At 37.9% G+C, this 23,369-nt stretch overlaps 1 protein-coding gene across 1 annotated transcript; it reads left to right on the plus strand.

Annotated features, from left to right (window-relative positions):
- The first annotated feature begins 617 nt into the window (after positions 1–617).
- gucy1b2 (guanylate cyclase 1, soluble, beta 2) lies at positions 618–22,585 on the plus strand. Its single transcript, XM_041782365.1, has 16 exons — positions 618–752; positions 2,420–2,493; positions 2,597–2,691; positions 10,025–10,185; positions 10,268–10,367; positions 10,481–10,696; positions 13,258–13,361; positions 13,468–13,569; positions 13,651–13,744; positions 13,819–14,015; positions 16,677–16,800; positions 16,899–17,047; positions 18,909–19,055; positions 20,539–20,693; positions 21,805–21,986; positions 22,227–22,585. The coding sequence occupies exons 1-16, from the start codon at positions 618–620 to the stop codon at positions 22,388–22,390; spliced, it is 2,199 nt and encodes a 732-aa protein (XP_041638299.1). The 3' UTR covers positions 22,391–22,585.
- Positions 22,586–23,369: the final 784 nt, after the last annotated feature.

The raw sequence follows: 23,369 nt of genomic DNA on the forward strand, positions 1-23,369 counted from the left end.
GTCATTTCTTTTGTATCTGACACATTGATTTGAAGGCAGGAGGGCATGACCACACATGTCAGATGGATTTGTTTTCACACAACCATTTGGAAAACCTCCCATAGACAGCATTTGGGAAAGGGCAGAGCCTTTGGAAAAAAAAACTTGGAGGGTGATTGGATGAACGTTCTGTCTGTCACATCTTTATGGGCCAATCAGAGCAACAAAACACCTGATGTCAAAGCTGCTATTGAGCAGTAAACTCCATAGATGACTGCATAATGTGAACTATGGTGACTGTAGACATGTCAGTACATGACTTTTGTAGTTTTGAAAAGAAAACATCTCACTGCTGTTCTTTGTTCTTCTTTTAATGAGGAAATGTTGTCAAGTTCTGATAAAACTAGCGCTTTAGCGGCATCCACGCTAATATCTTCTGCCATAACTGCACCGGCCTCTTCTCGCTGCTTGCTCACGGCACGACTCTGACGCCACCAGAACTGCCCCTCGACACTGATTGGTCCCGTCACTTTCTAACTGGGCCCAAACAGTTTGGACTGGAGCTTTGCAAGATGGATTCACCAGTGAAAAACATGCGAAATGGGCGAATCCATCTGCTTTGCAAGGTTAAGGAGGACATGCACCAGTCAGCTAAATCAGACACAACAGGACCAGGGATCAGGATCATCTGTGCTGAGAAGGGACACAATCACAGAATCATCAGCAAACTCATTGACCTGATGGCTACCATCATGGCTCTGACACTCATTTGTGTACAAAACAAATAAGAGAGGTGAAGAACACACCCTTACGGTGATTCATTAGAGGACAAAAGAGCGTCTGACAAGATGCCATTCACCCTCACACACTGAGATCGATAATAATATAATACTACTTCTACTACTACAATACTACTAATACTAATAAATACTACTATATATACTACTAATACTACTACTATAAAAATACATGCTTTTTCCACCCTGCACTGTGAATGTTTACATGTTTGTTTAATAAAAACATGAAAACATATCATAATTTTTGTATGGTATTAGTTTAAGCAGACTGTGTTTGTCTGTTCTTGTGACTTAGATGAAGATCAGAACAAATTTTATGACCAATTTATGCAGAAATCCCAAAGGGTTCACATACTTCTTGTAACTGTTTTCTGCATGAGTTTCCACAGCATGGCTTCACAGTGAAAGGGGACAGGGCCTAGACTGGCCTATCCAGACTTTTCTGCCGTTGAAATTATATGGCAATGGAACCTCGCATTTTAAGATGTACATCAAGCAAGAATAAGGAAGAATTCCACTCTGAATACTTGAACAGTGTCTTCAGTCCACAGACACCTATAGAGTGTTGTTAGAAGAAAAGGTGATGTAACACAGTAGTAACCATGCTCCTGTCTCAACTTTTTTGGATTGTGTTACAGGCATCAACTTCAGAATATATGTATATTTTAAAAATCTAAATGTTTTATCAATTTGATCATTAAATGTCTTGTCTTTTTACTCATTTCAATTGAATTTAGGTTATAAAGGATTTGTTGATCCCTTTTTTAATTACAAAAAGTGATCAACTATTTTTGGAATTGGGGTTTGTGAAACCATGTCAGCATATTGAATATAAGCAATCTTCTATAAAGCTATAATGTCAGTAAAAATGGTTAAGTCTTTGTAAATTTAGCATTACCAATGCTAGTAGACTGAACTTTCCAATATTAACATCAACATCAACTTTAATTTATTTTAGTTTAATGAGAGACCTTTGCCTTAGGTAAATAAGCCATGTAGGTGTTATTTCCTACAGGATTTGTTTATTTCTCTGATGTGTTTATGTGTCATATTTCTGCCTCTTTAATCAGCAGTAAGCCGTTTTAAGGGCAGGTGGGCCGAGGTGTGAGACAGCATGGGATTTTGATTCCCTTAAGAAATCTGAGTGCAAACCAGGAGGAGCGAGAGAGCCGGATAAAGTCAGAGATTTATTTTCATCACTACTGGAGAAGAATTCAGCAGGAAAAACCCAGAAGCAGACATGGTGAGTGCATCATCCTATTTTGTCTAAGGAGCCTGAGGATTAATAATTCTCCTATTGAAGGTTTATTATTCTAGAGATTTAAAAAGCCAGTGTTGGTAGTGGAAAGGGGTTGCACCCAATGTGATAACTGCAAAGTAAACTGTGCTCCTAAGAGGACCTCATACAGAGTTTTACTTTGGCAAGAAGCAGCACTCCAATACTTGATTTTACAGCAGTATTTCTAATGTTTGGCCTGAGTGATGGAACAGCTGTTTCTGTTACTAAAAGCATTAAAAGCTGTTTTTAGCTCTGTTTCTGTAATGTCTGATGATTGTTGGAATAATAATTTGAGCCTGTCGGCTACAGTAATAACAACAAGGCAAAATATCAAATTCATATTGAATATGCTGTATTTTTGCAGTACGGGTTTATCAACAGCTGCCTCCAGTCTCTGGTGATGGAGAGATTTGGACCGGACATGTGGGACAAACTGAGGTTTCTGCTCCTACATGAATATACTATGACCTGTATGAATAATACTCAGAAACGGCCATGGTGTTATTATGGAGATATTTTATGAATCTGTGTGTCTCCGCAGCTCTCTCCCAGGCGTCCAGGATACATTTATGACATACACGGTTTATGACGACGTCCTGACCGTCAGCTTGGTGCAGGAGGCCTGCTCGCTGCTCGGTAAGAGTTCAGTACTTCTGTCTTTGTCTAACCATTATACAGTATGTGCTCCTCTTTCCTCTGTACATTTCAGACATCATCTTCTCCCTGCACATTCCATACCAGCTGAATAATTAATTATGAGATATATTTAGTGTAGCACAATTGGGACTTAATTCATGTCTAAGGGGGAGGTGGAGGCATTCTCCTTCACTGTTCTCATGCACACGTTTAGGTAATTTTTCGCCCAGAGCCTTTAAATATTCCAGCTACAAGTTGCTTTCTGCCTTACATGGTGCCATGAGTAAAGCCTTTGTAATTTTAAAGGGTTAACCAATTAAAACCTACGGGATCGCCAGCGCTCCCATTTGCATATCTATTTTTAACCACAGGTAGAATTGTAACCAAATGAGATAGAGCAATAAATATTTTTGCATATAAAACCAGAGGAGGAGCACTAACATATCACACATTCATTGGGTTCTAGAATACTGTATCCTTCCAGAAATATCTTTCCTTCTTTTGCAGAAATGTAGTAAAAAGTGCACACATCAAAAACAATATCATAGAACAAAATCCGGACTATAATCGTGTTGTTTTCTGGTTTCCTATTATTGTTTCAACATGGTCTTCTGCAAACACATGTATGCTCAAAAGTATCTGGCACCTTAGAGACTTAATTTCACTGCTGTTGATAGTTTATTTTTTTTAAAAGATGCTGTCTTTTTGCAAATTGAGCACAATTTCATTTTATATTCATTCTTGCCACACAGTTCATAAAGATAAGTGTATTTCAAAAATGAAGTTATAAACATACTCAAAATATACATTTTTTTGGTTTGAAATAATCTTTTGCAACTTTTTTACAATCAAAATTTTGAAGGATACAGCTATGACATCTCTGTATTTAGGAAAATGTGTTTTAAAAAATGCTTTTCTTTTTTCTTTTCATTTTTTTGTACTTTTGAGCAATTTAATTTGTTACAATAGACTTATCACATACATGTCACTGAAATTTAGGTTCTAAGGGTTGTATTGATGTATAGCCAATTCAAATACTCAATAAAATGGCATTACATCATGTAAAAATGTAAAGATATGCTCTGGCGGACTTGTTCTAAGGCAGGTCATAAAGGGTTAAAGAGAATCTTTGACTTTTTATCCAAAAAGGCTTCCTGTATTTGCTGCTTCTCTTTATCTTATTCAGAGATTTTATTCTGTCTTTTATCTGGCACTAATATAATTTTAACGTCATATTTAACGTTTTTATATACCTAAAGAAATGCAGATTAACCTGAATCAAAAATCTTATCAGTTTTTGATAAACTGGTTGTGTTTATGTGCAAAAAAAGAAGATTAAACTGGATCTTATTTTGTCTCTGTGAAACTTTCATTTTTTTTTGATACTTTATTTTAACTTTTCAGTTTAGAGACTACAGAACACACAAAAAAACATTACAGAACATTGACAAAACCAGCACATCAAATGACCCAAGTGTAAGATTCTAAGCAGAAAAGGTCTCTATGGATTTGGATTGATATGGTACAGTGCCAAGAAAGGACCCCAAATTCTCTCAAATCTGTCTTTTGTGTTTGATTTGTGTAAGCGTTGTCTTTCCAGTTAAATGACATACAGTAAGTCATTAATTCAGTGTGAGAAGCTTGGTGGTGAGGCAGACTTCCAGGAGAGGAGAAAAAGTTATTTGTCAACCACCATTCCTAGGTGAAGAGCATTGTGTATGTCCTGTGCCAGTCCCAGAGTCTCTGTAGAGCATCCCAGGATAGCCAAGCATGGGTTGGGCTGAATGTCTTTGGAATAGGCCTTTGACTGAAACTCAAAAATTGATATCCAAAAATGACACAAGACAGAGCAAAATCAAAAGAGATGTGCTAGCGAGCCTTTAGCAGACTGACACCTGTCGCATATAGAAGACACTGATGGAAAGATAGGGTTAAGTCTTGTCTTGGAGTAATGCAGTCTATGCATCACTTTGAACTGGATTAGCCTATAATGTGTGTTGACAGAAAAATGGTGAACCTGAGACAGTGCTTCTATCCAGAGCTCTCTGGGTATTTCTATATTCAAATCCCTGGCCCAGGCTTCTCTGATATAATCAGAGGGGACCTGAACAGTAAAACAGTCCACAAATTAAGCTGCCTGGAGTCTGGAGGGAGCAAGAGGATGCCATGGAAGGAACTGGGTTCAGGGTAGGATTCAAAATTTGAGCAATTTTCCTTGACACAGTGCCTGATCTGGAGATGACGTAGTGCCTGGAGATCTGGAGATCAGTGAAACTTATTTTTGTGTAGTAGTTTTTTCCTTGTGTATATATAAAGCAGATTTTTATCAGGCCTTGTGTCAGAGGAAATATGCTATACGCAGTATCTCAGAACTTTTTGGGGTTTTTCTCTTCAAAATTTGCATAAATGTCCACTCTGACTCAAGGGCAGGCGAAGGAACTAATTACTCAACTAACTGTAACCTAGGTGTTGTTTCGGTCCATTTTGAAATCAGCAGTTTTACTTGTACTTAGTTTTAACCAGACCACTACTTTTACCTGACTACAATACTTTTGTACTTTCTCTACCTGTGTCAACTACACAGTAGCACAGAGAGAAAGAAAGATTCTACATCACATCCTCGAACAGCTGAAGTGTTGATATTTTAGGGTTAGAACATTTTTGAGTTGATTTTTGCTCCCAATGTGTATTTTTAACTTCATTCTATTAGTTTGACTCTGTAAAGAGTCTATTGATCACCCATCACAAATCTGGGGACAGAGTCTCCCATCATGCCTTCTGGCAGTGTTTTGATGTGTTTTATATGGGTTTGAATGTTGCTTGTTGTACAGTGATCCCTGCTGGGGTTCTTATGCTCGTGTTTCTGGTGGATTGTTGTTTTTTTTAATGTGAGACGCGTTTGCACCATGAGTGAAGTTTTCCACTTAGTAAGGGCTCCTGCCTCTGACTTCAGGTACTCCAAAATAAGCATATCCTTCATCAGCAAGCATTGGCGCACGAGACTCACCTTACCACAGAGTTACTGCAGCTCTGTCATATTGTGAAATATTTAGCACTTTGTGGTTTAACTATATGTAGTGTGGACCAGTACAGACATCTTTAACTTGTTGAATTTAACTTTGTATGACTTTAATGCCAATTTTGCAGTGCATTTACTTACTTTATTATAGAGGTGTGACTTTACCTGAACAACTTGGTTGAAGATCTATTCTCTTGTTGTTTTTGCTAATAAGGAGTGATCATATTTTACTGTACCGCTCCTCAGTAGCTTCTCAGTACTTCAAGTACACTTTCAATTAAATACTTTTTACTTTTACTTGAGTAGATTTATAGACCAGTACTTTTATTTTTAATTGAGGTTTTTTAAACCAGGGTAACTTTACTTTTACTTGAGTGGAACAGTCATGTACTTTTTCCACCCCTGCTCAAGGGTCAGCATTTTGAGGTCAAAGGACAATGTGACCGTAAATCTGAGCACAATATTTCAAGAATGCATTTAGGGATTCCTGTCAAGTATGGCACACACGTACACTTAAACTTGAGGGTGAAATTATTCTTATTTTGTAGGTCAAAGGCCATTATTTAGACATCATTAACCCCTATACACTAAGGCTCAATCCCAATATACCCCTTACCCTTACCACTTAATCTACCCCTACATTTGCACATTCACGTCTAAGGTTAGTAGCCTTGTCTTGTTGAAAGAGAGGTGGGTACAGTGCTAGGACTACATGGACCTTCGAATGGAGATGCTCCAGAGGAAAGCTCCAAACCGAGTGTTGTAGGAAATCTCTCAGAACGGCTTGAGAATTATCTGCAAGATCTAAAATTACAACATGAATCTAATATCATTATTTAATGTTGGTTCAGTGCAGTATGGCCTTTTGGTTTTGAACAAGCATTTTTTTTATCACTTGGAGCAGAAATATCAATTATTGCCATTGCATCTTTTTACACAAATACTGTTGACTAGATGGTGGAAGATATCCCCACTGTCTCCTATAACTGGTTTAAGGGGCAAGGGGTTTCCAAAAGTAGAAGTTAGAAATGGGACTCAGCCTTCTTCAGCTCTTTTATCCAAGTTTATTATAAAACATGCCCCTACACATGAAAGAAAAAACTTCTTCCAATCACAGTACCACAGAAGCGCTGTACCCTCACTGTCCTGGAACCGTCTGCCTCATGGAGGCAGAGCCACTGGATGGTGGTTCCAGTCGGCAGTGGAGCTTTATTAAAACGATGCTCTGGATATTTCTGGTTCCCTAAATATGTCACCAGACATTTTTAATGACAGTTGGAGCCTTAAGTTGGCAATAACTGTATTTTTACCAGCTGTTGTTAAAGCCTGTTTATTGGCTGCCAGGGAAATTGGGTTGATTTCTGAACATTTTGTAACTAATCATCATGTAAATGATGTAAACATAAAGTCCAGGTTTAAAAACACCAGAACCCTCCTGTAAGACATCAGTTGTAATTTTGTTCCCAGCCTCCCCGTGCTCACATGTTTGTTTACCACTGCTTTGGCAAATATTCAATTACAGCTAATTCCCAAATGTGAGCAGAGAATAGATAGTCAGACCTTTGGGAAGCCCTCTGCACCCCGTCGACATGCCCTGAATAAACAACTCTTATTATGTTTTATACATCAGTGCCCAGGGGCCACAGTTTCATAATCTATACATGTGTTTGCCAGCTATGATGTACATGCAGTACATGTTATAATTAATAATTAACATGTTGTTTACAGAGCTTTTTATAGCCCCTGCTGAGTAAACTGTTCAACCTTTACTTTCTGATCTGCAGGGTTATAGTTTTTCAGGGTTATATGATTGTTCATTAGTTTTTTTTGTTTTTGTTTTTTTTTGATTTTTACTTTTTTGTTTTAAATTTCATATTAGGTTTTATTTGTTTTAGTTTTTAAGGGATACTTATCAAGGTGGAGACCCAAATGGATCAGACAATGAATGATTAATTCCTACAGGCTTCTCCTCTATTCAAATTTGATGTTTGAAAAACAATCTAAGACTTAGAGTGACCATTATGTAAGTCTTCTCCAGTCATATTTTACTCTCTTCAGGCTTGGGTATACATGTCAGTCAGTAAGCTGCTGTCTAAGATGATTAAATCCTTAATTTTATTTTATATTAGTTAGTTTGGTAAGCACACAGTACAGCTGTTGCTAGTGTTTTTCTGGTAAAGTTAAGATTTGATTTACTTTTTACATTTTAATTGCAGTAAGTGACTTGGCTGATTATGCCATGTTACTTTAGTTATCATTTTACTAAAAAGTGCATTTTTTTTCTTTAAAATTGTGCATCACATGGGATTAAGCTTAAAAAGAACAACATGTTTATCAGCTGCTATGGGGTGGAACAAAAACCTGTTTCTAGTAAACAAAATATTTTGGCACTTTAAACTTTAATTTCTGCACTAATTGTTTTCTTCATTAAAGACTGTACTTCATGATATTTATCCCATTGGGTTTAAGGTGCTGGATTTCATCTGGGACACTGTTAACACTTGAGTTAGCAAAACTGCTAATATACATGATGATAATAATAATAACTAATAACAATAATAATAATTTCTTGTTTTCTTTCAAGAAACCCAAGGACGCTTTACAAGAACACATAAGACATGGACAAACTATGTGAGGGGTAGGATGAGTGTAAGGCAGAGGTGTCAGAAGTATTCACATTCATTACTCAGGTAGAAGTATAGGTACTGGGGTTTAAAAAGACTTCTTTTGAAGTTGAAGTATCAACTCAAGCTTCTTACTTAAGTAAAAGTGTAAAAGTACTGGTTTCAAAACTACTTAAAGTATAAAAGTAAAAGTAATGTAAGGGGGACAAAATGCCATTAAGGACAAAAGCTTAGGCCGCGCCACAGGGGCCTATAGTGCACTACCCCACCTCCCCAAAAGAACATTTTTCTAAAGGCCATAATGACTATATTGTTATATTAAAATGTTAATGTTGAAAAATTTGGGATGCACCTGTTCCAGCCGCATTTATGCCCATTGAAAATGGGCTAAGCTGAGCAGACCTGACTCAATCTGACCTGACCTGACCCGACCCCCAGAGGGGAAATGCTGGCATTGCAGCAACACAACATAGGAGTAATATGGTAGGAATAAAAATACAATAGAATTTTAACAACATAACTAAATAAAAGCTAAATAAAGAATTAAATAAGGGACAGTAGGTACAGTGCTTAACAAATTTATTAGACTACCCTGACCCTAACCAAAGTAAGGTTTATGCCACAGCTGCCCTAAATTAACAGTATTAGTAATTACCAAAATCATTTGTTATGTTTCTGCAATGGTTAATAAACCAATATGTAGAAGCTCTTTAACCCAAATGATATTTTTAATGTTAGATATAATTATTATTGTTATCCATGAATTTTCAGATTTACTGATTTACAAAAAATCTGAAAAAATAGTAAAGCACATTATTATTTCTTGATTAATATGTCAAATTATAGTTATTTACTTGCATTCCTGAACAGAAAAAATAGTTTTAGTGGTTGAATGTTATGCTTGATTAATTTCTGACTTCTCAGAGAATCCCAGTGAGCCGGCTCAAATTTGGGTGAATTCAGTTTAAAATCCCTCGTTCCTGTTCAAAATGGTAAAACGTGGAGAGCTCACTGAAAATGAAAGAGTCCGCATTAAAGCACTTCATGATGCTGGATGGTCTCTGAGACAAATATGACAGGTGGTCTAATAAATTTGTTAAGCACTGTATATACTACAACATTCTTTGCAGGCAAAAGGTACATTGACACGTGTACACCTGAAACATGCATACAACAATAAAATCATCTGTACGCATGCATTGCACAGAATACAAAGCTAAATCTAAAGCTGTGACCTTCTGTTCAGTTTCCACTCTGCCTGATTTCCTCCATGCATTGTTCTCAGCTGTGTTTCCCCTCTTTCAGGAGTTTAGGTTGGGCTGTTGGGGAGTCGTCAGCTGATTGCTGCTCACCTGAGCAGGGCATCAGAAAGGCAGATAGGCCAGTCTGTTAGAGATTCTCATTCTCTCTCAGCTCAGGCTGCTGCTGACATCTCATCCATTAGTTTTGTTTGATGCACATTTCACCACAATCACATTCACTCATCCATAAATTCCAGACATGACTGATAGCTCATTAGTTTAGATAGCACATTAGTTATTTGATACGTTTGATCATTTGTTACAATTCTACAGTTTTTGTAGTCATTTGACCCCAAAAATTCAGTTTAATTCTGGCCCTGGTTTCTAAATCTCCCCTTAAATCCCCCTTTTATTTATATTGTCTGTAAAGTCCTGTCCTTATGTTTCAGATATCTCTGCTGATGTCTTTCTGAAGCTTTTTGGAGAACATTTCTTTGTTTTCTGTAAACAAGCGGGCTACGACGCCATGCTGAGGACTCTGGGAGGAAACCTCATGGAGTTCATCGGAAACCTGGACGCTCTGCACAGTTATCTGGCTCTGTCTTACGAGGTAAGGTAAAGTCATTGGAATCATTATTTCTATTTCTTTAACTTTTTAAAATTAACTTTAATCTTACTTCCTGTTTTTGAAGAAAATGAACGCCCCATCTTTCAGAGTGGAGGTGACCGATGATGGGAAGATGCTGCTCCACTATTACTCAGACAGGAAGGGCCTCTACCACATCGTACCTGGTAAAAACATTCATATTCTCCCCCTTACTAATCTACTAATATTGACCGATTTTCTAATATTGCAAACACAGGTGCTAGAGGCCGGTTTTGACTGCTCTCTTTCTGTTTTGCAGGGATCATGGAGGCAGTTGCCAGAGAACTCTTTGACACTAAAGTGACCTTGGAGGTTCTTAACCAATCAGAGGAAGACGAGCGGACGGGGAAGAAGGAGCACGTCGTGTTTTTGGTCAACCAGGAAAGCAAATCTTCGTGTTTAAGTCAGTCTGAATCAAGCACTGAGACAACAGCATGCACCGAAATGGTTAAAAGCACTGGAGAGATCACTGATGGTAAATACACTAAAAGGCTTCTGCATACCACAAATACTCTTAAATAAGAGGGAGGAAACCATGATTTATTTAATGCAAACAGTACATAACAAAGAGGCTAAATCAAAGGGCTTATTGACATCAAAAGCTCATCAGTATTGAGCACCACACTTCTTTTTCTTTACTGTCGAAATAAAAGCCATTATCATATTTGTAAATAGGCCACGCCCCCTAATAAAAATCACATGGTTGGAATGAGTGACCAACAAGGGTCATGCATATGAAATTTGGTGATTGTACAAAGCTGATAGGCAATGAAAACACTACCTCCTGTTTTTTTACATTTGAGGCATCGCCATGGCAACAGGGTTCGAGCCAGGTCCACGAGGCCTGGATTGGCATAATCCCCAACATGTTAGGACTGTTCCAGAAAAACTTTGAGGAAGATTGAACCAATCTTGTAAGAATGAGGACACAATATGCAAAAAAAAAGTCAGTTTTTCACCAGGGTCTCACAAGCCGTGGAATTTGGTGAGTTTTGGAGCATGGTAAGCCCCCAAAAAGGCAGTTATTTGTGGAGTAAAAGAATAATGATAAGAATTCCTTCAGATACAGTAGGGTCCTTGCACAAGGACCCTAATTACAGTATTGATAGTGCATTGCTATGGGTGTTGCACATTTATATATTAGTTTTACATTGTGGCTGATTTATACAAAGGGAATAAATGTTTTGACTATAAGACTAAAATATAAAGATTTTTCCTTGACTCAAGCTGGACTAAAATGTTTTTGAGTTTCCATCAACTTAAAATAAACTAACTCAAGATTAACTCAAATGTGACTGAAACTAAATGGCTTTTTAATCGAAAGGCTGAAACGAAATTAAAAATAGCTGCCCTGGATAAAATATTTGGCCCTCACTATTGACACAGTGTGAATGGACGGAAAAATGTTGACCTTTGACCTGTCTTCTTTTGAAGGGCCATGCAATTCACCCTACCCCTCCATTCCAACAAATAATAGGACACCCTACTCCTAAATGTAAATGTACCAAAAGTAGAGGTGGGGCTAAGCTGTAGGGGCAGTTTAATGTAAAGAAGTCATCAGAGCTGTCATGATTAATCACATTAATCGGCATTAACTAATGTCCACAATTAGTGCCTTCACTTTTGAATGAAATGAAGCTGGCTAGTTATTTCTGTCGATAATCTGGAGCGCAATGATTCACATCTGGCATGCATCAAATCACATGTCTCACGTCCTCCTAAATTAGTGGGCTATTTAAGCTGCAGAATTTAAGCTGCCCTGTAAATCACTGTGCTCTCCCTTTCACCCCAGCATCCACCTGTTGGCTGTTATCTTAGAACTCCTCAAATTCTGTATGTAAAAATCTGCCAGGAGTCATTAAGTCGGAGCCTGACGCCAAACATGTTATGTTGCATAATTAATGCTTAAACAAACTACAACATGAGATCACTGGCTGAAATTACTTTGGTTAATCCACATCAGTCTGCAGCCACAGTGATGTCAAATAAGTCCACCACTGCTCCTTTAAGTCTCGTTTCACTTTAAAAACCTCACAGAAGGCTCAGTGGACAGGCCAAAGGTCATCTTCATCTTGTGTTATTTACCTTGTCACTGATTACTTATTTCCTTTAAGCTCCTTAACAAGTTATTTTTTCTGTGGTTAAGTTCATGTTAAAGCTGACTGTATCCAAACAGGAAGTTAAATACCCTTAGTTCAGAACAGTAAAACATTCCAAAATGTCACAAAACTAGTTAAAAATGTAAAATAGTGGGATTTTAAAATGTGCTTAAGAGGATAAGATTAATCGTGATTATCAGAATCAGAATCAGAATCATTTATTGTCATTGTACACAGGTACAACGAAATTGTACGCAGTTCCATTCGGTGCAGTTATCATTTTTTATTGAAACTGCTCTGGGATATGTCCTGTTTTTCAGTCTGTTAGTTTTGGCTCTTATTATCCTGAACTGTCTTGCTGAGTGTAGCAGTTGGAACAGGTGATGTTCTGGGTGGGGTGAGTTCTTCAGGATGCCCATGGCCTTCCTGTGGTAGCAAGACCTGAACAGCTCCTCTAAGGAGAGGAGAGCACTGCCAGTGATTTTCTGTGCTGTGTTGATGACCCTCTGGAGAGCTGTCTTCTCCTGAGCAGTGCAGCTGGAAAACCACACTGGGATGCAGTATGCCAGCACACTTTCAATGGAGCATCTGTAAAAGGACACCAGCAGCTCCATGGCCAGGGCAATGCTCTTCATTAACCCCTGAAACACTAAGATAACTGCGATTAAACATTTACAGCCCTTGTTTTTTTTTATAAATTCAGAGTTGCCACTTGCCACCACTGTCAGGTGCTGGAAAAGCTAGAAAAAAAAACACCTTAAAAGTGCTGAAAAGTGCTTGAATTTGACCTTGGACTGGGGCATGGTAACTAACTGCACTGGCACACCAAATTCTACTGCCAATGTAGGCTAATCTGATATTATAGTATGATAAAATTATATATTGTTTGACTTCTTTAAGATATTAATGGATACAGTGTGTTTTATTTACTTCTCAGGACGTCTTCAGTGCACCTTAAGTCCATGTTATCCTAAGAAACTGTGGATGGAAGAAAAAACTTTCTGCAATGCTTTTCCTTTCCACATTGTCTTCGATGAACATGTAAGAACCCATAAAAATGATAAAATTAAATTCTTTAGGATTCAGTTAATTTTTTTTTTCCACTGTCACTCTCTGTATCTTCTTTGCCTCTTGGTCTGTGTTTAAGCTGAAGGTGAGGCAGACCGGTGTGAACATCCAGAAGTTTATTCCAGGTCTACAGGCCAGAGATGCAACACTGGACCAATATTTCACCTTGATACACCCTCAGGTAAATAAAGATGACGGCAGAGCCATGACAAAGAATACATCTTTTAAAGCTTCATTTTCAGCCACTGTATCTGTCCTCCAGGTGACTTTTACCATCGAAAGCATCAGAAAATTCATCAACAGTCAGTTTGTGATGAAGATCCACAGAATCAACCATACCACGCTCAAACTAAGAGGTGAGCTCTGATTTAAAAAAGCATTTTCAAACCTTTGCTTTCTGAAGGATAACCAGTGTTTATGTAATCCTCAGGTCAGATGGTGTGGATGGAGTCTCTCGGCTGCATGCTCTACCTCTGTTCTCCAAAGCTGCGGAGCCTCCAGGAGCTGCAGGACGTCGGCCTCCACCTCTCTGACCTGGCTCAGCACGATGCCACCAGAGACCTCGTCCTCCTGAACCAGCAGCGCCTGGCTGAGATGGAGCTCACCAACCAGCTGGAGAGGAAGAAAGTAGGAAAACAGGCTCTTGCAAATAAAAGAATCAGATATTGTCTTAAATCCCTGCGGTTGAAATTGGGCTATATTACTAGCTCTGTCATCTTTAAAAAGATGGCCAAGTATGCTTACACAACAAGGAATTTTACTCAATTTACTTTGGTCTCGGTGTGCAGGAATATGAAAAATGAATAAACTGAAAAAGTACACTATAGGTTAAACATTTGGAAGCAACTTCAAGTTTCTGTTCACAATGCCTTTTCTTAAAAAACAGCATAAATTTTATGGATTTTGGGATGTATTTACTGCATGATCAGACTTTGCTTTCATTGATATGTACCATTTTCCCCATTTAACTTTATGTCTACATTGATGTTGATGACCACTGCTGAATAAATGTTAACAAAAGTAAAGGGGGACTTAGCTAAAGGGTTGAGGAGATGTGCAAGAGTCACAACTTCAGTGCAAAAGTAAAAAAAATCACAGTAGCTCTTTGGCTTTAAAGTTTGCAGACAAAAGTCTGAATAAATCTCAGCTGTGTACATATCTCTGAATAACTCCCACAGAACTGGCTTAAAGAAACAGCTGGGTAAAAACAAGAGTACAGATTTTTACATTGAGGAAAGAACGTCAAAGCCAGCATTACTCAACACGTGGCTCTAGAGTCACATGTGGCTCTTTTGTGATGATTTGTGGCTCTTTAATTTCTTTATTTGTAATATTTTTCCCCGAGAAATCCTTAAAAAGATCAACTTTAACTTTAACTTTAGAAATTATACATTGAAAGTAAAATTAATCAGTTTGTTTCCAGCTCTTGTACTCTTGGCTTAAATCATCAACCTTTAGTTTATTTTTGTATATTTCCATTGACCTTATTTGCAATTTCCCCTTTTTGGACACTTTTAATCTTTTTCTACATCTTTTTTAAGCCCAAGTTTGCCAATTCTTTTGCTCCTTTTCACCTTTATTTTCAATTTTTTCCTGGTTTTTGCTATTTACAATTTTTTCTACTTTTTTGCCATGTTTTGCCCCTTCTCACCCATTTAAGCTGCCTTCTCCTTTGAATGCCACTTTTTTACCCATTTTTGCCACTTTTGTGTGTTTGAGTATCTGTTCACTCATCTTATGCCTCATTTTTACAGTTTTTTCGAACATTTTGGTACCTGCAACTCATTTTGTAATCAATGTTGCCACTTGTTCTCCCCATTTTTGCCAATTTTCACAAATTTTTTGCCCTTTTTTGACTATATTGCCACTTTTGTTCTTTTCAGTCTTTTTTCACTCATTTTGCCACATTTTTAGTGTTTTGACTAATTTTGCCACCTGTAGCTTGTTTTTTGTTATCAATTTTTGCCATTTTTCTCCAGTTTTTGCCTCGTTTATCTTGCTTTTCACTATTTTCAATTTTTCCCCCTTTTTGCCATTTTTTGCCCCTTCTTGTACATTTAAGCTGCCTTTTGCCATTGAATGCCACTTTTTCTAATTTTTTCCAGTTTTGCCAATGTTGGTTACTCATTTTTTCAGCCTATAACTTATTTTTTAATCAATTCTCACCACTCATTTGTTGTTTTTCTGGTGGAAAAATATTTCAAATAAAGACATAAAAGCCACGAATCATCACAAAAGAGCCACATGTGGCTCAAGAGCCATGCGTTGAGTATCGCTGCAATAAATCATTTTAAATTATAACCAGCACAATTTTAAATATATTAAACTAGGTGTTGAAGGATTTTTAAAAAATATCTAATTGGGATTTAGCTCATATTGCAAATTTGATATCAATTGCTTTACTGAAAGGAATAATAATGTTTTCATATAAATCTCATTTTGATTAAGAAAATCATATACATGATCAACAAAAGTAGGATTTTTGCAAACCATTCTTATAAAAAGACACTTAAATGTATGCATAATGTGTAGAGCAGAAAATCTCTGCTGCAAAAAAAATGTATCAAAGTGGTATTTTGACACATGTTAAGGAAATATTGCACTGTCTGTGATCTCAAAATTGCAGCAGGTCATATTGCAATTTCATCTAATTTGCAATTAATTGCCCAGCCCTACTTTTACCACAGAGAGCCTCCTTACAACATTTTAGTGACTAGACTTTGTACTTGCTGCATCTGAGTACAGATGAGAGATTAATGAGTGCAAATGCACATTTGAGGTGACTTTTTTCCCACAGTGAGTTATCTTACAGAGTGGGACAGTGCATGATATTTTACACTGCATGTTAAATAGACGTTCTATTTTCAGACCCTCTGTGATGATTGAGTGGTCATCAGAATAACTGTCTGACTGTATAAGAAATGTAAAAATGTAAACAGAAAAATGGCTTGCCCCACTTTTCATGTATAAATTCTGTACTTCAACACATCCATTTCCTCAGAGGGGCGGAGTCAGACAGCTGTGTAACATTTAAAGCCACAGACACAGAAACAGCTCATTCTGAGCAAGGACTGAAACAGAGGGGTTTTTAGACATGCAGAAATCCAATACTGGAGTTTTTTTTTCAGCAACAGACTTCACAGGCATGTTTTGGGGACCTCTCAGACTGATATGAACTTGTCTTGAAAGGGTAAAATATGTCCCCTTTAATGCTTGAAAAAAATCCTAAATATATACGATACAATGTTTACAATTCTAGGTCAGTTTTCCTATTGTTTGTGTCTTTAGGAGGAGCTGAGGGTTTTGTCTCGTCACCTGGAGGCAGAGAAAGAGAAAACGGAGACTCTTCTGTATTCCATGCTGCCGCGACACATTGCCAATCAGCTGAAAGACGGGAAAAGCGTGAAGGCGGGTCAGTTGGTTTATAAAATCAGCTTTCTGTCTCTACAATCAGCTTTAGTAAAGTTTAAGTAAGATCCTTGAATCAAATATATGATGGGCGTCTTTCAGGTGAGTTTGAGGTGTGCACAGTTCTCTTCAGTGATGTCGTCACCTTCACAAACATCTGCGCCGCCTGTGAGCCGATTCTCATCGTCCACATGCTCAACTCTATGTACTCCAAGTTCGACCGACTCACCAACGTGCACAACATCTACAAGGTATTCTCCCACATGCCACAGAGGTATTCACCGCACTACCACAGAGCTGAACTACTAAAGCTTGGGAGGTTAAAACCAGTATTTTAGGATGAGTTTATGAAGAGCTTTAATGGTGTTTGACAAGACAATTACAATAACAATTTTCACCTCTATCTGTGCACCTTTTTGTAAAGACAGTCCCCCAATACTTAAACTTCACCTACTCTGGTGTTTTAAGCGACTAGTTTACAATGTTTGCAAGAAATTTCTTTATTCCCTGTTTGCTTTGTAAATTAGAAATCCGGATTCTTCTCAAGCTTCAGTTAAAAAATCCTCTTCAATTTGAAATTAACCATAATAAGCATGCACAAGGCTGACTGTCAGGACTGTTAGGACAGCATATGCTGTTTCTGCACTTTTCTGTGTCAAACCTGGTCCTGTACTGCTTTGGCTTCCTGATGGCTATCCATCCTCCAGACCTGCACCCGGTTCATGCCCCAATCTGTGCAGGTATTCTTCTGGCCGAAACCCCCATGACACACGCATGGACTGGACCAGTCTACTGAGTCTGCTGCATGTACCTTATTTATCATACATTTTTTAGCCTTAGTTCTTTTTCAGAGTTATTTAACATTAAAATAAAACAGGTTTTATCTTTTCTTTTTTTTTTTTTTTTTTTTTTCAATTCTGAAAGTAAGACATCATACAGAGCGTCTACATGAAAAGTAACTGAGCTGCCTCTGCTTTTTAGCCTTTTTTTTTTTAAGTATTAAGAAGTAAGTACAGCATAGGAGAGGAAAAATGTGCCTTTAAAGGACCCACACTCCAACAGTAAGTTTATTGTGGTGCAAGACAAAAAAGAGGACAAACAGAGGAGCGTTGAACGCTGAAGACGGCCACGAGTCTGTTGTGGTCATTGCCTTTCCTTAAAATAACTTAAAAGGACATTTTTGAGTGCTGACTTCACAGATTTTTGGAAGTAAAGTGGGCACACATGGTGAGCCAAAAACACATCATAAATAGACTTAAGAGGGGGAAGAACATCAAAACTACAATAACAATGTTTGCAAAGATTAGATGGAACCACAAGATCCTTGGATGGTCACCTCCACAAAACCTGAATGGGTTTAACATCTTTGACCCAGTTGGTCTAAAGTTGAACAAAAACATCTTTCTGCAAATGTAAACAAAAAGTAATCCTCACCATAACAAAAATATAATTTACAGTATCAGTCCACTCCTTTATTGTGGGGGGTTCAGGAAGCAACCACCATCTAGCAGTTGGGTTTTTTTTTATTTTAATTTTAATTTTTTTTACAGGCAGAGGTCATAATGGCAGACATTTATTCATCCCTGCTTCTTATCTAAAAATCTACGTTTCCTAAAAAATAATGTGGTAACCTGCAGGGGTACGTCTACTTTAATATAATCCTTTTAAAACTCTAATCAAAAGGATTTTATCACAGGGGATTCCCTGCCCCCTCCTGCAAAATGTGCTCTCTATTTTGGAGCTACAAAAACCAAATGAAGCACTTTCAACCAAATTCCTGCCACATATGAGAATCTAAAATTCCCATAAAATAATCCACATATTTGACCAGCTTTCAATTTCTCCCATTTGTGTTTGACATTCTGTTGTGTTTAATTTATTTTTCATAAGAATCTTACTGAGTTTAGAAATAAAATTCTGTCATCGAGTTTATACTCTTCTCTGACTATTTTCCAAATTTCTGACTGGGCGTCTATCAAGGGATTTTATACTATATCTAGGTTTTATCTTTATAGATGAACTATTATAGATTAAGTATTAAACCCTATTACAAAAGCTGCAGTAGAAATGTAAATACATGGTCTAGATTGCCTTCTTGTCTGTTTCCTAAAGGTAGAGACGATTGGTGATGCGTACATGGTGGTGGGTGGCGTTCCTGTTCCAACAAAAACTCACGCTCATCGAGTGGCTAACTTTGCTCTGGGTATGAGGATCGCAGCTAGAGAGGTCATTAACCCCATGACTGGAAATCCCATCCAGGTGAGAAGATTAAAAACCTGTCCGTACCTTCTTCTATCCTTGTTCATCTCTCCAGCACAGCTTCATCATGACTCAAGGTTTCCTCTCCACTATGTCTTTGCTAAACGTTTCTTGCTAACAGAGAAGTTCTAGATATGCTTTCTCTGAGCGTGGTCTACAGATGGATGTGAGACTAAGAGAAAATTAGAATTTAAGGAGTTTGTTTCCATTTTAAAAAGACAGACATTTTAAAGGAAGAGAAACGGCTTTTAATTATAGTTTTTCCTTCCATTCCTAATTAAGAGACACAAACATATCATGCATCTTTATTACCCATAACTTTTAGTTTTAGGAACTTCTCCTAAAGGAACTAAATGGATCCTGTGGTCCACCGTTGTCTGTCTTTGGACCAGGGCTTTATTCCCAGGAAAACTATCCTAATCATGCATCCTGACAGTTGTAAATCAATATTCCTGTGCACTTTCAGATTTTCAGAAAATTAAGATTTTGATCCAAATCTTCTGACGTTTGACAGACCAAATGCAATTGTCTGATTTTTTGCTAAAGCTGTATTTTTAGTTTTGATTTCAATTCGATTTTTTTGCAATTTACACCTTTTTAGAATTTTTATTTATTGTAATGAAGGATCTAGGTTGGGGGACAGACACAGGCTGAATTTCAAACTCCTCTCTAAACCCTGAGCCCTCATTGACTGAGCTGACTGCACCTGGAAAATGACTGAGTGCATGAGGCTGCAAGGGCTTGAAGTGGTAGAAACCAGAATGGGACAGCCCTTTGTTTTTTTGTTGAAGGTAGGCATCCCGTAGAGCTTAAAACAAAGATAAAAACAAGAGCGCCTCAAAGTCAGTGGATGTGTGAGTGTGAACATTGGGATTGGGCCACAGTCTCTATAGTGAATTATACTAGAGCCCTGTGTAGGATGCTTCTCTTAATCCCACCCACTCCTGCAGCACATGCCATCCACCCCGCCCACACGCACACAGATACCGACAAGCCATGTTAAATATTCAGATTATAATTATCACACCCCAAATACGTTTCCCTGTGGGCGTGTTTCAACAAAAATGTTTCTAGCTCTGTCACTTTCTCTCAGTTATAAAGAAAAACTAGACTCAGGAGCCCGGTGTAGTTTCCGTGTTTGTTAGAGAGCAAAGGCTGTCCCCTCTTTGGCATCGTGGCGGAGTGAGCGTGTGTTATACATGGAGAATTGACATAATGGGGGACAGCCATTAGTTTTGAATCAGTACACCCAAGATGTTTTCTGAGACCTATCAAAGACAACTAGAGCAACAATGTGGCATGCAAATCGACAGACAGACACACCGCCAATAATAGTTGTGAGATATAACTCTTATCTTATCAGATTGTGTTTAGTTATCCTGATCATGCTTATTCAAGCCCTGAGCTAATTGTAGACCCAGTCCCTGTGGTCGAAAAGCACCTTTATTTGTACACACTTACATTATGAGTGCTTGTGTTTCAGATCCGTGTGGGCCTGCACACTGGTTCTGTGTTAGCGGGCGTGGTTGGGGAGAAGATGCCTCGCTACTGTCTGTTTGGAGACACCGTTAACACCGCCTCCAGGATGGAGAGTCATGGGGTCCCTGACCACATCCACCTCAGTGGATCTGCATACAGGTGAGACCTTCAGCACAGTTAGGAACTCTTACAGAATTTCTTTTAAATCTTGGACATAATTTTTTTTTTAAAAATTAATTAACATAAATTTTTTTTTTTTTTTCCCCTGACTCAGATTGTTATTCTAACAGAATAGAGAGGATCCTTGAAGGGATGGGGCTTTTCTTAAAGAGAATGATGCTGTTTTTGGACATTTACAACACTTAGTTGATACCTTCATGGCAGTTTTTGCTCTTTTGCAACGTGTTTTGAAACTCGTCTTCCTCCGCGTTGACCACCTGTTGAAATGTGTTTGTTGTGGTCTGTATGCTAACAAACAACCCAAAGGGTGATTTCTGAGAGCTGATGCTTCAGTTTTTGTAAGTATTTTTGTGGTCTTACAATTTAAGAGAGGGATTGTTGGAGTATGCATCATTTTCAGCTTTTTCTGGGTCCTTTCTCTCTTTTTAACAACAAGAAGGGATTAATGAAGATCAGGGGTCAGGAGCCATTCGGCCTGGTTGTTAGAGCATGTGCTGATGTGCAGTGGCTGCAGTCCTTGATGAGCTGGCCGCAGGCCTCCCATGTCTTCCGTCTCTCTTAAGCGGTCTTATCCAATAAAGACCCAAAATATATCTCTTAAAGAACAGGATTAAAAAATCCTCCTGGTTTTGACACATTTAACCCTCTTTTTATTTTTCATTATGTCTTTGAAGTGTCTTTCAGCATTAAACATGCTTCTTTTTGCTTTTTCTAACCAGAAATAGCCATTTAAACACTCCTCAAATCCACCACGCTCTCTCTGTAGAAACAGTCATTTCCTCTTGCAGAACACTTCAGCTGCTTGTTTATTGATTGGCTCTTTTGTTTGTAATTTTTGGAAAGATAGTTTGAAACTCCAGCACTTCCATTTAATAAGATCCTTATAATCCAAAGGAGCAGCTGCTTTTGTGGACAACTCTTTCTCCTCTGCTGGGAGGGAAACATGTATGAACGCTTTGTGCAGAATAAGAAACACCATGAGCATTTGTTGCATTTTTATCCTGAATATTTTCCCTGAAAATACACAAATGTCAAGTTAAGCTCTAGTTATCTGCTGAATTGTGATTTCTACACTCCTCTGTCTCCTCAGAGAGCTAAAGGACACAGGCTTTGACATAAAGGAGCGTGGGCAGATTGAGGTCAAAGGTAAAGGCCAGATGACAACATACTTTCTGTTGGGGAACCCGCTGGTCTCAGAGGAGAGCATCATGGGAAGAGAAGTAGATGGGATATGTTTGTACCAGGAGGAGATTCAAGAACAGAGCAATGAAGGTAGAGAAGATGCATCAAGTCAGAGAAAGTTTATTTAATTATGCAGAAATAATAAAATAAAAAAAAAAAACTGTATAACAAATACAGTATACAGTAATACAGTACAAATACAGTTGCCAAATAGGCAACCTTTCACTACAAGGTTAAAACTTTTTACATGAGTAGATGACAGAATTTGAGGTCATGTTTTATATAATCATAAAACTTAAAGATGTGTCCTCTGTTGTGATCATGACACAGAGCCTGATGTGATCTCTGAGGCTGAGCAGGAAGACGCACCTTCAGATAGACCCATCACCTCCGACCCCTTTTCCTGGGACATCACACCTCCGTATCAGAGCGACAAGAACCACAGCAAAACACCTGCAGACAACTTCAACAGCAAATTATGTCTCTTACTCTGAATGTGCACCAAAACACAGCCTGCTGGAGCACAGCCAAGACAGGGAGTCAAGAAACAGCATGTGTAGATAAAGAAATAGGGCAACACCCAGTCAAAGCTATTACTTACAGTGAAGTCTGTCCAACATTTTTAGAACCAGTCATGAGCAAGAGGAACCTGATATTGGACTCATACTAGACTGAATTCTTCTTCACTCATTTTTTAGGGGGTTCGTCTGAATTGGTAGGTTAGTGCTGCTTAAACAACTCATTTCCTGTTACATATTTTCAACGTTCATGTATCACAACAGTACAGCTGGGACCAAAACAATTTTTCTTATACATCAGTGATATTTGTAAAGTGTCTAATTTAGTTAAATGCATCGTGTTTGCTGATGACACAAACATTTAAGGTGCTGATGAGAGTTTACAGCAAATTTTTGGATCTTATTACTTCAGAATTCAGTAAAATAAAAATATGGTCTGACAAAAATAATCACTAAATCTGAACAAACAGAAGGAGTCATTGAAAGAGTAAATGAAAATAAATTCCTGGGAGGATAATCAGTGACAAAATTTGCTGGAAACTTCACATCAAACATGTCAGACCTAAACAGTCTCGTAGATTTCATTCCTGGCTAAAGCAAAGCATGTTCTAAATAAAAAATCCCACCACATTCTGTATAATTCACTAATTTTGCCTTATTTAGATTACAGTGCAGAGGCATGGGGAAACAGCTGTAAAACTGCACTTCAATCACTTTTCATTCTGCAGAAAGGAGCAATGAGAATTACTCATAATGCTGATTTTTACAAGTTATTTTTTTAAATCCGAAACTTAATTTTTTTTTTTTTTTTTTGACTTGGTAGAGCACAAAACCGCTCAAGTGTTTTACAAAGCGAGGGATAATCTGCCACCAGAAAATATTCAGAATTTGTTTTATGGAAGAGAAGGAGGAGGTCAAATCTAAAGGCTGAAGTGTTCATACAATGAAAAGTTTG

This window comes from Cheilinus undulatus, linkage group 24 (assembly GCF_018320785.1).
Source record: "Cheilinus undulatus linkage group 24, ASM1832078v1, whole genome shotgun sequence".
NCBI classification, from domain to species: Eukaryota; Metazoa; Chordata; class Actinopteri; order Labriformes; family Labridae; genus Cheilinus; species Cheilinus undulatus.

Coding starts and splice junctions, on each gene's coding strand:
- gucy1b2 (XM_041782365.1), top strand. CDS start 618: ATGCACCAGTCAGCTAAATCAGACACAACAGGACCAGGGATCAGGATC. Junction 2,692..10,024: donor GGAGGCCTGCTCGCTGCTCG/GTAAGAGTTCAG, acceptor CTTATGTTTCAG/ATATCTCTGCTGATGTCTTT. Junction 21,987..22,226: donor TCAAGAACAGAGCAATGAAG/GTAGAGAAGATG, acceptor ATCATGACACAG/AGCCTGATGTGATCTCTGAG.